Below are 18,161 nucleotides of genomic sequence, written 5' to 3'. Positions count from 1 at the left end.
TCATTGGCAGTAGTTGGATCTGGGTTTTGACCTGCTTTCGTCTATTTAGTTGTAACCCACAACCATGCATTTACAGTATACACTTGTGGTTCAAGAGTTTTTGCAGATTCATATATTTGTCTGTCTTGTTTTCATATTATCAAGGTTGCGTAGTGGTGCAAAGCAGGTTTGGATTTTGGCTGAATGTGTAGCTAGCAAGAAAAAGAAGTTTAAAGTACAGTCCAGGTTGCGGGCTGTGCTTCCCTACTTCCCTACAGTGTTCTGACATGAGCCTGCACAGCTTAAACAGTGATTATTTCAGCCTTTTTTGCTGTATTTGTTGTACTTTTAAATGTACTTTTGTCATCTTGCAATGAATACTAATCACACGAGAAGACAAGGAAAGACAAGCAGGGAAAGTAGTCTCAGAATAAAATTCAGACCCATACATGGAACTAATCTGTACAAAGGAGTACTATGGCTGGGGAGGAGATGGTAAGCTTTAATTAGTGGGGAAATTCAGCTCCAGTAAAATACAGGATTTCAAACCAGGAACGCCTAGTCACCTTCTGGGCTTATTCCTGTTATGACTAAATTTGGGGCTGAAACAGATGTCATTTAGCCTGGTTTTGTTTCACAGCCTGGCAGAAAGGGGATGATCATTCTGTGCTACCACCCAGTTTTATTGTCTATAAATGAGCTCTTCAGCTCCTGTATACAGATGTCCAACTTGAGAGCATTGCCTGCTGAGCACATGAAGTGAAAGAAATCCGGACAAAAGCTAAAACCATAAGATGGAGAATGATGGGAAGCTGTTCAGTGTGAGAAAGGTCTGTGAGACTGCAAGGAGCTGAAGGTGACAATGCTGCTGTAAACTCAGATAAAGAAACATGCTGCTGCAGGCCACCTGTCTGCTACCTATTGGGGCCTTTCCCTGCAGACCGCAGGAGGGATTCTGGCCAAGGTCTGAAATGAATTTGCAGGTCTGCCGAGGCGACGGATGCTTTACTGGGAGCCTTGCAGAGTCCCCTGTCTGTATTGTTAAATACAGAGGAGGGTGGTGGTGTGGGTGAGGGCTGGCAGAGGGGAGGAGTGGCTGGCTGGCAGCATGCGAAGGCACAGCCGCTTGCCATGGGTTTGGGGAATTGCCTTTGTGCTTCTGACCTTAAATCACCGCTCTTCTCCACGCTTGTCAATGTAATGAAGAAAGAGGGGAAAAAAAAGTTTAGTTAGGCTGAGAAGACAGAACGGTTACCACATCCCCCATCCTCCTTTCTTTGTTTCAGGACTGCAGATGCAAGTTTCTAAACATAAAAACAGCCAGTTGCACCATTTTAGAGGTATGGCCACCTGAAAGCATCTATCCGACACTTAAAAGGTTACTGCTGGTGGTTTATAAGATATTCTTCATTTCAAGATCTAAATATAAGATCCTGGTGAAGTTTCCTGTACCCCATTGTTTCCTGTTCCCTAGCTCCCCAAATATATTTAATGTTAACATTCTATTTGTTAAATCCTATCTTCAGAGCATACTTTTGAAATACTACCATATGTTATTTGGGTTGTTTTGCATTATCTCTTGTGAGGTTTTATTGTGAGGTTAATAAGTAAAGAGTGAATGGAAGCAGCAGCTTCTTTCCTGTCCCTCAGTCTGAGAAATAACAGTATACACTGCCTGGTAATTTCTGGCTTTGCATGTGTATGTGCAGAGATCATGACATTTTTGATTTTTCCATTGTAAACGAGAGATCAACAGAATGTTTTGGATAGGCAGTCTCATGTTTTTTAGTTTACTCTTAATTTAGCCCACATTCTTTGACACTAAATATTTACATATAACACTGCATGCACAGAAAACTGTCCGTTCATCATGGCCCCTAGTTACTGCTTTTTTTTAAGGTCAGGCCTTGCTTGTCAATCAAAGGATAACATGGAATATATGAATTGGAATTGGACAGCTCTGGAAATTTCTGACTGTAAGGTAATAGAACTTAAACAGAACGCTGGCTTTTCAATTGCCTTTTTCCTTGTTGGCATTTAATGAGTCAATGCATAATACATTAATTGCATTCACAGAGCGATAGAGAGGGTCATTTCTGAAGATGAGTCTTTCTGAAAACATCAGAATGACTACAGAGTGGTCATTCTTCTCATCTATTTTCATCATAAATAGGGCATGCAAGTTCTTTATTAGCCTACAAGATTTACATCTTCTGCATCCTAAGACAGTTTTTACCAGTTGCTGGAAGTGACCCATGCTCTGGGTCAGAGCTGAGAGGAGGCATGAAGCTGCGATAATTCTTTAATGTGGGAGTCCTCTTTTACTTTTCTTCTTGGAGAATGGCCCAAGATCAAAGGTTCCTGATACTGGGTGACTGGAACTGGTTCATTCTTATATGCATTAGATGGCTGGGCTGTGTCTGGATTATTGTAGCTCCTGGCATCATGTTCTTCAATACACTTCAAAAAAAAGCAAACTTAGGAACTAAACTGTAGAATGATAAAGTAAACTGAATCTACTGAGAGGAAAAGGGAGCTCACCCAAGCAGCAGTGTCAGTTTCTTAAGATATATGAATATTTATAAATAGTGACTGGTACAATTAGTTTCAAGGTAAACTTTTGAAATTTGGTACAATTTGTTAAAAAGCTGCTGATGACTAGAGAGATCAGTTCCAAATCTGACCCCTACGTAAGAAGGTTTTTTTTTAAAAGGGAATTTCTGTTCATTCAAGACATCTATTGGGTTAATTCATTTCCTATATGTAATGTATTTTCCCTGTAAAATAGACAAAATTTGTGCAGCATTCTTTTTTTGAGAAATGGGGATCCAGTTGGTCTTATACCTCATTTATTTGTCTAAAATCCAGTTAAAAGAAAAAAAACAACACAAAAAACCAACCAAACAAAAAACTCCAGGAACCTGCTTACTAGACCTTCACACAGCATGGTAAATGGGTATATGTGTATATTGCTGCATTTATAAACAGATGTTTGCATCAGAGAGGTATTTATGTAAACTATATGAATGTTTCATTAATTACAGCTTTTAGCATCCTCTCTGAGAGCGATACCAAACTGTTCAGGGTCTAACATGGACATAGTGGAGCATAAAAAGAAAGAAGAGCAGCCTTTCTAGTGATTGAACAACAATAAATACACTTGTAGACATGAATTTGCCCAAAGTACGTCAAATGAAATTATAACCTCAAAAGATTAAATGAAGTTTCATCTCTCATCGACATGGACAAACCCTATCTCAATCTGAGACCATCGCAAGGAATCAAACCCAAGCAAGCAAGAAGCCTTTCCAAAAGTGCATAGTGTACAAGAAAAAAAAATGGATAGCAAAAAAAAAGTCAGTGCCCAAAATGGTCTCTCTTAGTGAAGATCCTGAATGAGATGTTGGCAGTTTGCTGTAGAAATAGTTAAAGTGAAAACTTGGTTTACATTTTTTGATCTCCTTCCAGAGAATTACATTGAAGACCTCTTCAATCTGTTTTACTCCTGTTGTATTGCTATGTAGTATTAAAAAACAAAACAGAACAAAACAAACCACACCAAAATTTGCTACACTTTACATTAGCTGTGCAGGAGGTCAAAACAAAGGGAAAAACCCAACTTCTTCACTATTTGGAAAGCGGCCTAGTGGCAAATGAGATAACAGACATGGAACTGTCACCGCACCATGTGGAGGACTTTCTGGTTGGGTTAGTAATGCTGGGAGTCTGTAGGGGTAGAACTGCGGTTTAAAATCACAAGTGAGTTTATGCACTGACAGCTTGTAATTGAAGTACACAGATCATGCTAATGCATCATTTAATCTACAAGCTGCAGAGTCTTTGGTGAGGAGCTTGTTATATTGCAAATCATCAGAAATTAAAAGTATAGCAAAATTGCTTCATTCTTGCTGTCCCCTTTCACCCAACCCTCCAGCAAAGCCCCACAGGGACACCATGCTGAACTAAATCTTTAAGGTGTTAGATTATGTGTCCTAATTAAAAATACTGCAAAATGCTACTGTTAAGTGTAGCGGTAATATTGTGACTTGGCAGTTTTGGTGTTATATTGATCAATTTCCATTTCAAACATGATAAAGCTGACATGGCACGTGGTCCCCAAAGATGTTTTTTAAAAAAATTAGAGCATTTAATTGTAACTGATGATGCATGTCAGCCCTGGTCCCAGGAGGGCTTACAGCTGCAGCTCCAGAAGAAATGACAGTTCCCTATATGTGACCCTGATGGCTTCTGTACCATGAAATCTTTTTCTTTATGGTATTGAAGTTGAAAGTGACACACACCTTTTCCGGTCGGATGTTGGCAGTGTGAGTGCTAATGCTACATCATGCTGAATAGCAGTAAAGCTTTCTGGGTTAACTTTTGCATATTTTACAAAAACCCCACCAATATATATATATATTTTAAATAGCAAACAACGTTGTAGCTGGTTCAGTAAATCCCAATGTCTAAGCTGCAGCAACGAGTTTTTCACCTCTACCTCTATAGTTTATCACCAGTGCTGTCCTTGAATTAGATCTGGCATTAGCAGTAATGGGGATCCCTGCATAGACAGGGTTCCGGGTAGCCAGCAGCATCTTAAGGTTTTGTTGTGTAGCTATCTGCAAGGACTACATGTGGCAGTGTTCAAAGTGCTGGTTTCTCTGCTCCTGGTCTAGCTTAGTGCTTGCCCCGGTGCTGTCACTGGTGGGGTACAGGGATAGCTGTTTGCCAAAAAGCGACGATAAAGAAAGGAATGGAGGACTTGTCTATGGCTGATTGTTCTTCTAATGTTTCACTGTTTGACTAAACCCAACATTACTGTGTGTGATTGCAACACTAATAAGGTATTTTATTCCACTCTGATAATAGCGCTGTTTTGAGCCTCTGAGCAGCACTGAGAAACGCAAGAAGTTAAGGAACCACATCTCTCTACAATTTCAGCTTTTAGTTCTGCTGTCAGAAAAATTGCTGAGTGACTTTGATGCCTTCTGTATAAAATGAACTGGTATAGGTCTTATCAGGAGAAAGGCAATCTTCTACAGAAGTGGGGTGTAGCAGAAATATTTCAGTAGATGGGATGAATATACTTCTCTGGTCAGCACAGATAGTATTAGGAGTAATTTCCTTGGAGAATTCATGACATTAGTATAGGTGCACCAAACAGAGGCCTAATTTAACTCTTTAGCTTAGATAATTTCATTTACATTGTGTGCTGTGGCGTTGAAGACTTTTTACAGTGTGAAGTTCCAATATAAAATCTGAGCAATAAGACTGTCCTGCATGATTCAGATCGGACACTTAGTTTTTGAATGATTGAAGAACAACACATGTCCCTTGATGAACTTTTTTTCTTCCTCTCTTGCTCTTGCAAAACACTCCTGTGCATGGGTAATGGATGCTGTGTGGAGAAAGTTTTTTTTTTTTTTGTAGTGTAGAAAAAAATGTCTTTTTAAAAAGTTTATATTGAACATTGTAAACATGAATCAATAAAAAATGGAATTATCTATAAAGCACAGAAATACAGAAAACATCTCATTACATAGGAAGAAATTTCCATTCAGACTAGGTGACGGTCTGTCAGATAGCGAGTTATTGTTAGATTACAATAACTCATGCACCAAATGTATGGGGGATTTTGTGCATGAAATGATCTTTTGTTATTTCTTTGTCAGATTTTGATTTTGTTGCTATACCTTCCCACGACTTTGAACAAGAGAAATTGTTGTTTTGGCTTATAGGAACTGTGCCACCTCTGTCACCAGAAGAGAAGAATTGAATAAGAGAAGCAACAGGAAAAAATCAATTTGTACACACCGTTCCCTGGCTTTTATGGCTCTGCTAAGGGACAGTTCTACAAAGCAGTGACTGACTTCCACTGTCCCCTTCTAAGCAAGAGACTGAGCAAGTTTCTAGTTTGCTGTGTGGTTAACCACACTGTAAAACTGGATTTTTTTTTTAGTTGCTGAAAGACACAAAGTTCTTATTTATGGCAGGGTAAACTGATTTATGATGGTGATTTGTTAGGCTGGTTACTTGTGCAGACATATTTTTACAAGGTTATCTTGTGCTGGTTGAATTCAAGTTTTAATGTCTTGAAATGGAAGACTTATTTTATACTACAAAGTCTCATTCAAGAAAAGAAGTTATCAGTTAAGAAAGCTTAAGTTTGATATGTCTGGGAAAAGACTGCTCTCGCATAGAAAGCTTTTGAAAACTGCTACATATCACAGTTATACTGAGACCTGAATTTCCTAGCAAAGCCTGTCACACATTTACAAGAAGTAAAGTTGTGAAGGCAATTGTAAGGGAATTGATGCTACAGTCCATGTTTTAGAATATTGGACTAATACTGTGCCAGGCCAAAGAAATATCAATACAGTAAATAGGGAAAGGAACTACTCATGCTGATGGAATGAAGTATTGATTCAAGAAAGGGTCAAAAATCTGCTGTGTGCTATAAATAAAAAAAAAAAATAGTTTTTAGCTGTGATTGTGCACTGGTGTTTGTTTATTTTTTTAGAGATTTTCAAGATTCGTAGAAGTGTTAGTATTGGAAAATATGTAGGACTACAATCCTATTTTAAAAATGGATACTCTCTCTAAATTATCTGATTTGGCATGAAGATAGACAAACATTGACTGGAAAAAATACTCTGCTTTTGAAGGAAGGATACTTGTAGTATATTTATAATCCTCTTCTGAAAAACTAAGCAGAATTTCTGTTCCACATATTATTTCAGTTCAAGGGAAGTAACCTATGTAAGTTATCAGTAATTCATTGATTTTGGGCTAAGGGTAGCTCCCATCATTTAGGATCTGTGTTTTTATTGGCTTTTAGTGATCAGACCGGGTAAGGACTAATCTTCTTTAGAGGCTGAAGAATTTGTACAGCTTGTGGGAAAGATGTGCAGAGAAACTCATCAATTAAAAAGAAAAAAAACAAATCTTTTTTTATCAGTCTCAATGGGATAAATGTATCTCCATCAGCACAATCTCCATCTGCTGCTGTTTTACAAATATGACTGTATTTGTATACCTTCAGGCAAACCAAGCAAAGCATTATTATGTAGAACAGTAAATTCAAGTTTTGAACTCTATAGCATGCTATCCTGGTCTAAAGGACAGTACCTGGAGCAGTGAGACAGCTTTGATGGTAAAATTGATTACGTACAGAGACTTGGGAAAATTATGTAGTGGTCCAACTGGATGGACTGTATATTTGATGGACTATGGTATATTTGCTTTTGGTGAGAATGAAACTAAGGAACATGATGCTCTGAAAGCCTTGCTGAGTACGTACTTGGCAAGTCTGTGCTCTAGAAGTTTGAGGTTCGAAAGAGAGTTAGTGAAGTACAAGTGGGTGCAGGAGCTACAAATCCACCGAAGACTTTAGTTGGGCTTCACTGGTGTTAAGGAAGGGGAGCTCTTGCAATTGAATGGCCGGGCAAACACGTTGTCCTTGGGTCCGGCTGGACCTGTGTTCTCCTTTGTCAGTCTTCCTTTTGTATTCATTTAATAACCAGCTGCATTGTTAACGTGCAAGGACTGGTTGTTTTTTATAAGACACTTTTTTGTTTCTTTTAAACTAGAAAGATGAAAACTACAGAAGCCTACCACGAGATACTAGTAGCTGGTCTAACCAGTTTCAGAGAGACAATGCTCGTTCATCGTTAAGTGCCAGTCATCCCATGGTGGACAAGTGGCTGGAGAGGCAAGAACAGGTAATATATATGTGTGTATATATATATTACTTTATCAATCTAACCTTTATGCTACTCCAAGCTGTTACGAAGAAGTGTGTTCTTATGTGATATAGGCTCTCTAAGCATGATAGAAGCACCAGCAGTATGCTGACTGAATTTGTATGGGATTCCTTCTGCTTACAGAAAAACTGCATTAAGACTGAAATGGACAGCTGCAATTATTTTGGTTTTGAGTCATAAACACATTTATATAGTATGTGGAGTGCTGCTGTTCTTCACAACTGATACCAACAGGGTTATTTGAATTAGAGAGTATTATTTTGATAAACATTTTGTCATTGAAAGCTAATAATATTACGACAGAATAGCTAAATGTGGGTCAGTTTTGGTACTGCACTTTTAAATTCTTGTTATTCTTAACATTGTAAAGTATATTAATTATAGATTTGAAGACAGTGTTATTATATTTATTTAGTGTACATTTATACTGCTTTTGATCTTGGGCTTTTTTGAGACACTAAGTAATACCAACTTGTTTTTGTTTTTTTTTATTAATAAGCTGGTAGTCATAGACGTTTAAAGGTCTGAAATTAAAATTACTTTGCAGTCACTTATGTATTTGTTTGTGTCTGAAATTTTCCAAGAAGTGTCTTCAAATATATAATGAAAATGCATCTTTAGTATGGAGACTGGAAATATAACAGGAAGCCCATATGTAGGATAGTGCATATGTAGGATTATTAGTTCAATTTTCTTCTGTATACAATGTGACATGAAAACATTGAGGTTTTGTATTGAACATAAAGGTACAAATTTTGTATTTTACAGCAATAGGGCATAAAACCAGAATTTGCTTTATACAGAGGAACTTCAAAATGGAATTTGCCATATGACATAAGCCCAAGCTTCTTATACTGTGCCTTGTGAATGGAGGGGAAGGTTTAGAGTCCAGTACTGGCTGGTGTCCTGGGACTGGTCTCCTTCACCCACAAATCCCATACCAGTATTTGAAGTCCAGCATTGCCAGATCCTAGGGTATTCCAAACATTCTTTATTCAACCCTATTCTTAGTTAAAAAGGAGCTTAAGTAATATCACAGTAATATCAAAGCTTAAGTATAAAAACCTAAAAACCCCCAAATGTGAGGTAGTAACTATTTCTGTATCTTGTAATTAGCTGCAGATTCATTTAAAATTATATGTTTTATGAAAAAACCTCTGTCTTTGGTTGTTGTATATTTCCCTCAGCACATTTAATGATGGTGGTAGTTCCGTTACTATTTTCCTCTCAAAAGACATAGAGTTAGTGTGGATGAGTTTAGCTGCTACCTCTGTATCTGCCTCTGTTGAAATGGAAAGTTGGTGCCCAGATTCGAAGGCATCTCCTGTGACGGTTCTGCTTTTTTGATGTTTTCAAGGCATATTTCCATGCGTCATTAGATTTTCACCATGGCAGTTAATGAAACTGTTGTCTCAGCAAAAGAAGTTGGATTAGGAATCTTAATAGTAATCATCTTCTAAAATGTTGGGTGCATGAATATTTTAATATGTGATGCTTTATATTAAGTTTTGTGCTGATTTTAGTCTCTGAACACCTTAACTAGTTTGATTTATTCACCAATTAGGTAAATAATTGGGCACTAGTGGTAGTCTGGAAGCATATTTGTTACCTGAATTAATTGGTTGAAGTCTGAAATTGCAAATATCATGTTTATTCTGAGCAAGTTTTCTGCTTTTTGTTTTTCTTTGTGGTAGTGGGTTTTTTTTGAGAGAGAAAGTGTTTGTTCCTTAAATGTGTTAATGAGTCTGCATGTACCTGGAAGACCAGGAACCTTTTGCGATTTCATATTAGCAGGGTAATTAATTAGACTGAAACCTGTTTAACAGGGTATGCACAGGAGAAGAAAGCCCGTAGTGTAGTGAGAGTGGGATGCAGCACAGCTCTGCAGAGAGAGGGAGGGAAGGGTCTGGCAGGGGATGGCGTAGCTGCAGACAGATATTCTTCCACTCTTTTGGGGGTTTTAAACTCTAATATCTTTTTCAGTATCCTCTGTGGCACTGGTTAAGCCTTTCACTTCTGTGAAGAAGCAACTCAAGCAACAAGGTTGCTATCTGGCATAATCAATTAATTTAGCAACTTCCAGTCCTGTTCCTGTGTGCTCAACAGAGCTGTAGAGGGACTGGAGTGGTCTGTGCACCCTGCCAGTACATGCATAAAAAGTAGCAGACAGCAGGTCTGGCACCAAGGGTAAGGCAGTGACAGTGCCAAGAAACCTCTAGGGCAGAACCCATTACAGATACTAGGGGTAATAATAGTTCTGGTCTAACCTGCTTTTATGGGTCTCTAGAGAAGATAGTAGTAAACACTGGATTCATCTTGCAGACTCCAGAGGCTTGTTGTTGGATGAAGGCTCTTCTGGCTTGGATTGAGTTACTTCTCTCAAAGCTTGCCTCATCTCTTCCTTCTGAATATCAGGCGAAAAAGATTTCCAGGATGATCTTTGTTAGCTTCTAACATACATGAACATTCACTGGAATCGTGCTTTGAGAAGTGAAGGTGTGATGTACCAAAGAAGTGCAATTGTGTTTTTGTGTGGATAATACCTCATTTCCCATAAACAGAACTATGGAGCAAACTGTAATTCTGCAGCATCACAGCCCATTCTGCAGGTGAAACTGCAAGAGACCTTGTTTCTAGGAAATCATTATAAGCTGCTGTAGTAGGGACTAATAAGGGCACAGAAATAGATATGTTCGAGTAGTTGTTAAAGAAATAGTTCAGCGCCTAAAAATGGAGGAATGCATGAAGCCCATAAAAATTCCTGGAAGTAATTGCTTTTGCTCCTGTCTATTGTGCTTTACTAGGGCTCTGCTAAATTAGAGTGATACATCAAAGAAATGGAAAAGATTAATTCTGATTTTTGAGTTCTTTAAGGGATTCTGGTTGTATACGCTGGTTAGCTATATCTAGCTAAGGATTGTTCCCAGTTACTTCCAGAGCCCTCTGATTGTCCACAGGGCAAACGATCCATGTATTTCTCAGAAAGTTTTGGTATTTCTCAAGCCCACAGAGTAAGTTATGTGAAACTTTTTGTACCAAAGAACTATTTCACCACTATAAAGGCAAAAATCCAAATACAATTTCAGAATATAGTTAGAAAGTTAAGGTTATTTTTTTTTACTCATTCACTCAGTTACTTCATTAATTCTGTCCTACAGATTGTCAAGTACTAGGAACAAAATTTGCAATCTTTAATTTAATTCAGAAATATTTTAAAAAAAGAAAATGTTGGGTTTTGTTCTTCACCTTGCCCTCCACAGCACTTTCTTTTCTCCCACAGCAACCAAACTTTGAGGAATAGTTGAAAAATCTTATTTCCTCTGAAATTTATTCGTATATATGGTAATGTCACTTTGAGAAATCTTTTTTCCCTCAGTTCAAGACTTGCTCAGGCCCTGATCAAATCTGGACTCATGCTGTTTCATACCAGGGGGACATGAAAAGGGAATGCATGAAAGAGTTAAACTTTTCACCAGTTCCTTAAGTTTAAGTACACAGAAAGCTTCTCTGGGGTGGTTATTTTAGTTTCATTAGTCAAATATTGGAACTGGCAGCAATCAAGACACCTTGAACTGAAATAGTATATCACTTGCTCTGCTGGTGAGGCCTGTTTCGCAGAAGGATTAAGAGTACCTGGCTGTGCTGTGTGCTGGAAAGGGGTGCGAGAGCAGCATGAGAGGGAAATCCTACAGTGGCCCCACTAAATTATGAAGCGGTTGATCAGATTTGCAAATACAATGAGATTGGTTCAATTAAAACTATATGTAAATCTGTATACATGTATTTGTATTTGGTATATATCTGTATTTGTCAGTGCTTGAAAGCGAGGTAGGAGATGGAGTAAAATTTCATGGTTATTACTGAAGAACAGGTCTGATTTTTAAAATCCCAGTAGCTTTCCAGTATCTAGCAAAAGCCAGAGATTAAAGCAACTCAAATCTATTCTGAAATGGGAAGAGAAGTTGGTTACTACTGCTGTTTCCTTGAGCAGAAATGTGTTGTGCGGAACACTTCCCCTAAGTTATTCTTGTTCATGACATCTGTCCGTAGTAATCTAGTAGTTTTTCTGGTTCCTTTTTCAACAAGATCAGACGTGCAAGTAGCATATGGTCTTGTATCTCCAGCTGTAGAGTACCTGCCCTCAGCTTGTATTTTCAGCAAAATAAGGCCTGCTTTTAATATGATCGAGTAAACTCGTTTAAAACATTTGAAAAAAAATAATCAGAGCTTCAGAGGTAGGTTGGTGAATTTAAACCACTAATTTCCTGTGGATTCTCATGCTCCAGCTTACCCATGTTGTCAAATTTTTCACTTAACAACAAAACCCCTGCTTCTATTTTATGCCTTAACATAAGAATAGAAGGCAGAAATGCAGCTCATTTGTTTTGTTTAGCTCTGAATGTTTCATAGTGGTATAGCTAATGTATATAAATATTTTTATTTTCCCTAGTGTACCTCTTCTGTGTTTCTCCTTGTCTGACAGGTGTATTTTGGCTTTTGTTTCTAGGTTTTATTATGACTGTAACTACAGTGGAAAGGTCTGCAACTCCTGTGTTTCATGGCCTCGAGATGGGAAGACTCAGGGGGTGGGGGCTCTTCTTATCTCAGACTCCTCTCCTCAGGTGTAGAGGTTGAAACAGCAACAGCAGTAAAAATTATTGTCATTAGTAAGGAGTTATGCTTTAAGATTTGCAAAAAGGATTAGGTAGGCTTCAGTTGGAGGGATCATTTTTCACTGGTTATCCATTACTCTGTACAGTGCCAAGACAAGAGTCTCATTGCTTTCCTCTCTCTCTGAGTACACGCACTTTATAAATTGTCTCTTGTGGTAACAACCTTAATGAACATAGAACCATGACAGCGTATAAATTATAAAGTACAGAGATGGTTTTAAAGCTTGCCATATTCCATATAAAGGTTTTCTATCACAAAGATAGAGATATGCGTATGTTCGAAGCTCTAGGCCAAATGCAGAGGCCTGTCTCTTTTTGTGGGGTCTTGTGGACAGTCCCGTATGAAAGGTGGGGGGTGTATGGGTGTAGCTAGGAGGCTATTCAGGGTTTGTGAAACCAGGCAGAACTACTCTGAGGCTGATCATGGGAGCAGAAAGTGTTACCAGCTAGTGAACAAGGCCATGGCTCGTGTAGTTTGCTTGTTTCTGCAGGTAGAGCTGTGGTACACAGCTGAGAAAGGCATGGCTTGGCACCTGACTTAGCATTAAATAATTGGCCATAGCTATAATTATGGGCAGGTAGGAGCAGTGACCAGTGCATTGGTAGAGGATTCACTTAAGGTTTATGCTAGTCAAAGAGCTGATTAGAAGACCTCAAGGTGCCCCTGCAAGAGTTCAAATTCTCCCTAGTCCCATATACACTTGCAAATTCAGCTTTTTTACTACTTGAGATGGGTTCTTGGCCATGTGATCACACTGGCTTCCACGTGATGGGGCTGTCAACACCCCAAGTGCTACAGCGATTGTTTCTTCTTGCTTTTGTACTACGAAGGTCAAAAGCTTGATTTGGCCCAAGAATATTTTCTCTCAGCTGCCACTGCTACAGGTAACTAGGTATTGACTGCTCCCTTTAGTTCTTTATAATGGCAAGATGTTAACTCCTTCAGCTCAGGAACTCAAGTGCTCAGGTGAAATGTAAGCTATAAAGTGCTGGCTTGACCCTCCACTCAGCAGGAAGATGGGCAGTTACATCTCAGCAAGGGCAGCAGTTGCATCCAGCTCTGAGCCAGCCAGATGCCCTGTCTGGCTGCCAGAAGAGCACCTTGACACCTTTACTAAACACAGGTGTAAAAATATTTTTCTTTTTCTTTTCTTTTCTTTTTTTTTTTTTTTTTAATTTTTCTTTGATTAATCACACCTATGGAATATTTTTGTATATGTAATATGATCAATATTATTACATAATTTCTAATAGCCTTTGACTTCCCCTAAGAGTGTAGTGGTACTGGGGTATCACTGATCTGTACATGATTGCAATTAAGTGATTATTCGGTAGACTTTTTTCAGTGTTTTCCTTGTGTTGCATTTATTATTATTATATTAGAAAAAATACTATGCATCGTGAACTCCAAAGTGAGAAACCTATATTTAGATGTTTATAATGTGAATACCTACATAAAAATATCCAAACTCCTGTTGTGTAGTACTGGAGTCTAGATCTGCATTGAATCAAGGCATACATGAGCTCAGCTGGGTCGCTTCCAGGCTGGACCCCGCTGAGGCTCTGGTGATGGTTAGGTCCCCAGTTCCTACAGACACATCCTGATCTGGGAGATTTGCTGCAGCTGGTTCTGTATTATGTGTCAGAATGCTTAAAAAGGGGCATGGAAGGGTAAAACAAGCTCTTATGATGGGCATGTAAGTTCTCTATTTCTGTATTTATGATTTCTGCTTTTAGGGTTAAAATTTTTACCACATTTTTCTGTAGTGAGAATCAGAATCACAGGCTTTTTCTAGGTTTAAATCTGACTTTGAACCTAACTGGCTTCAGATCCAGATTTCTAAATCTAAACTTAATTTCCATACTTAAAAGCCATTTGATGTTTAGGTCCTAACTTGATCTATTTCTGATTTTTATGTAGACTCTAATTCCTACCCCCTAGAAGAGATGTCATGTCTTCTGAATTCAGAAGAATCTCTGTATTCTTCTGTATAAAGCTTAGATATGAATATACTAATACACGTATTTATTACATATTCTCTAAATGTTTGTGTATAACCACAGAAACAGAGAAGAAGCCTTAAAGAGAAAGACTTATCTTTATGCTGAATGCATCAGTATGTACAGAGACAGAATCAATTTTCAAACTACAGTATGTATTAGTTTTAAGAAAATTTTAACATGGAATTTCTAAGTCTGTGCACTTTTATGCAAGATGGACATTCATGGACATGACCTTAACTGTATATTTTGGAAAGAGATTCTTCTTATTATTTGTCTTGGAGTCATGAAAGGATTTGAAGTTGTTTTTCAGTGCTGAGGGTTTCAGTTTATATGAGGTAGGAGGTTGGAATAAACAGCTTTATTGCTTGGGGACAGCTGTAGTGGTGATGCTTTTATAAACAATGTTTCATGCTGGCATCTATCTTGTTCTCCTTTGAAAAATAATCTGTCTTTTCATACTGTGTATTAAATAGGTGAGACAGTCTGGGGGCTACAGTCTACTTTCAGTTATATGCTGCTGTATAGGTATGAATTCAGTGGCAGAATGTTGCTCTATATGGGTCCACAATTAAAAAAAAGAAGCCAAACCAAAACCAGAAAAGGTGATTTTACAAAATTACTCATGGGTTTTAATTATTATAGAAAAAGACATGCATCATGTTCAGGTGTATATCCTCACATTCAAACGCTCTCACTCTTCATAGATGCATGTACACATACACATAAGTAAGCAGGTGGACTGGGCTGAAATTTAAAGAATCATACAACAGCCCACGTTGGAAGAGACCTGGTCATCTGGTCCAACCTTTTGTGGGAAAGAGAGCCTAGGTGAGACTACCTAGCACTGTCCAATCCCATCTTGAAAACCTCCAGTGATGGGGACTCTACCACGTCCATGGGGAGGTTGTTCCAGTGATTGATTTCTTCTATCAAGATGTAACCTCTCCTGGTGCAACTTGTACTTGTAGCCCCTTGTCTTCTCCATGTGGCTCCTTGTGAAGAGAGGGCCTCTGTCTTCTTTGTAGCCACCCTTGAAGTACTGGAATACTGTGATGAGGTCTCCCCTGAGCCTTATCTTCTCCAGGGAGAAAAGACCTAACTCCTTCAGTCTTTCCTCACAGCACAGGTTGTCTAACCCTTTAATCATGATCATGGCCCTTGTTTGGACCCTCTCCAGTCTGTCTGTGTCAATTCTTTCCTGAATTGTGGCAACCAGAACTGGACACAGTACTCCAGGTGCGGCCTGACAAGCGCTGAGTAGAGTGAGATGATCGCAACTCTGTCTCTGCTGCTATCTGCTAGAAGACATACTCTGTCCTGCAGAAACTTTCTGAGGAGTGTTGGCACGCATGAAGGGCATTTTCAGACTTGCTAGTAACCATACACTGCTGTTTTCCTGCCCTTTTGGACCAAACTATTTAAATAATCCTGTTGGTATGGTAGTTAATGGTAATAAATTTGTGATACCAGGGATATAAGTAATACTCTTTTAAATTACATAGAGATGTTGTAAGAAGCTTTAAATAAATTATTGCTGTTAGTTTTCTGACTATTTTCTAAATATTTTGCGGAACAGTATTATCTCTGGCTTTTTTGACTGCTGTCTGTCCATGGTAACAGGTCAGATAAGGACATCTGAAAATCCCTAACTGGGCCTCGAAAAGTGTTTCATTTAAAGGATAGCTCAGGTCTTCCTTCTTTTAAGAACTTGTTTTCTTTCTTCATGCTGTGAAAGAGGTTTATCTTCTCATATGTTTACTTTTTAGTCCAGGCGTATATAATGTATCCCAACTGGTTGTTTATAATAGAAACGCTCTCGCTATTTTCGTAATGTGCGTGTTGCTGCTACCATGCTGTGTCCTCAAAAGTCCTGATGGGAACGCGGTATGAGTTAGTACCGCGCAGCCCTGCTCGCGGCGCTGACGGTCGGTGGTGCTGCAGCTTCCCTGCATGGGTCCCGGGGGCTCTGCACAGCGCTGCCTGCGTGGGCGAGAGCGCGGGGGCAAGGTGGCCCCTTGACAGCAGGGCGAGCAATACCGAACAGGAGCTGCAATTACAGCGTGCCAAAGTAATGCAGAAGTGAAATACATTAGTAAAATTAAAATTGGTCCTCGTTCCCTCAGTGGGTAATACAGTTAATGAAAATAGATCTAACCAAATTAAGATAATTTATTTCATTAGTTTACAGCACTGTAAAACTTTTCAGGGCAGTACAGCCCTTCCATACAAACCTGAAATAGATGCAGTTCCACTATTCACTTCAAAGACCACAAAGGCTAAAAGTTTTAAGTGTATTAAAGCAATTCTGTTAATTGTGTCTATAGAGGATTCTCCCTTGCCCTTGGTAAAGTATTCTTAATTTAAAATTCACATTATGGTCGTTCTGCATTCTAGCCTTTTAACCAAAGTGTAAAGATGTAAGTGATTACTTTTATCTTTGAGGCCAAAAAAGAAATTCTGCATTTTTGTTTCAGAAGGTGGTACTGGTAGTACATGGTATTGATATTTTACCTTTTTCCCCTTCTGTTTCATGTTGTTCTCATTTTCTCTGGTCTACCTTTCTCTTCTTCCTGCGTACCTGCTTTGTGGTTTACAGTACAGGCTTCTACAGGACAGTGACCAATTCCTTGGAAAGAAAGAGGTGCCACCTCTAAACCCCATCTCCCCAAATCCCTTCTCTGTTTTATTTTCTGGAGTCTTGATGTTGTCCTTTTTTATGTTCTATCAGAAAGACACCATTCAAAATTGGAAAGTTACCCCCAATACTGTTTTTTTTCCTTGTTCCTTATAAGAAAACCCAAGATTGATAATTTTCTTGGTTTTGTTGCCAGCCCAAGCTTTTATAATTCTGCTTTAGAAGTCAGTCTGGCCTTAGCTTAAGCTTCACATTAACTTATTTTTCAGTTAACTTATTTGCATTGTAGAATTTGCTTGACTTGAAATGGGAAAATAAGTGCATTTTTTTTTTTTAGTAGTCTGATTTTCTTCCTGGTACAATTTTTCTTCTAACTGGCTTATGTTACTTATTTCAAGGAAATTTTTATATTATTAATTTGTAGCGGAATTTTTAGTCCTTCCTACAATAAATAGAACAACTTATCTGGACAGGAACATGGATGTGAGGGCTCTTCGCTTTTCACTGTAGTTTTTAGTGGAGATTCAGGTAAATCACTGCTGAGTCATGCAATTCAGTTAATTCCCAACAGAACAGAAATAAAGTCAGAGTGGTTATTTTGGGCAAGGGAAAAAGACAGATTTTATCTCAATGGGAAACTTATCTTTATCTAATTTATTGAATAATAGCAGGATGATTTTTATACTTTTTTCGTTCTGTGAATTATTAATTATGAGGAAGATGCTTCCAGAAAAGGGCCAAGTTTGTCCTTTCTGTTGTGGAAGTGATAGATAATTTATCTTCCACTGATGGAAATGGGAAAGGTCCTTAGTCTTTAAAATCCTGTGTGGACAGGTCATTTCAATGACATGGTTGCGCTTTGATGTAAAGAGGAATGGTATTGTGTAACTTAGAGTTAATAATTGCGTTATGTGGAAGTAATTTTTCTGTGTTTTTGTTTTATTTGGGGTTTTAAATTTAACCTCGATGTTATTGCTTAAGTACGAGCATTTAATTATTGAATGTAGTACTCTTTGGCTGTATTAAGTGGTTACTGTAATTTATAGGATACTTTGAGAAATATCATGATTCCTCATGAAGTGACACAGCAAGATTTAGTGAGTGCAG

General features: G+C 38.3%; 1 protein-coding gene across 2 annotated transcripts in view; it reads left to right on the top strand.

Annotated features, from left to right (window-relative positions):
* Positions 1 to 18,161, top strand: part of PARD3 (par-3 family cell polarity regulator) — a 464,571-nt gene that overhangs the window by 196,239 nt on the left and 250,171 nt on the right. For both annotated transcript variants that reach the window (XM_052805974.1, XM_052805967.1), the window contains exon 5: positions 7,569 to 7,700. In XM_052805974.1, coding sequence (XP_052661934.1) covers positions 7,569 to 7,700 — 132 coding nt within the window. The remainder of the gene's footprint in view (positions 1 to 7,568; positions 7,701 to 18,161) is intronic.

This window comes from Harpia harpyja, chromosome 1 (genome assembly GCF_026419915.1).
Source record: "Harpia harpyja isolate bHarHar1 chromosome 1, bHarHar1 primary haplotype, whole genome shotgun sequence".
NCBI classification, from domain to species: Eukaryota; Metazoa; Chordata; class Aves; order Accipitriformes; family Accipitridae; genus Harpia; species Harpia harpyja.
This window is presented reverse-complemented; position numbering and strand designations above follow the sequence as displayed.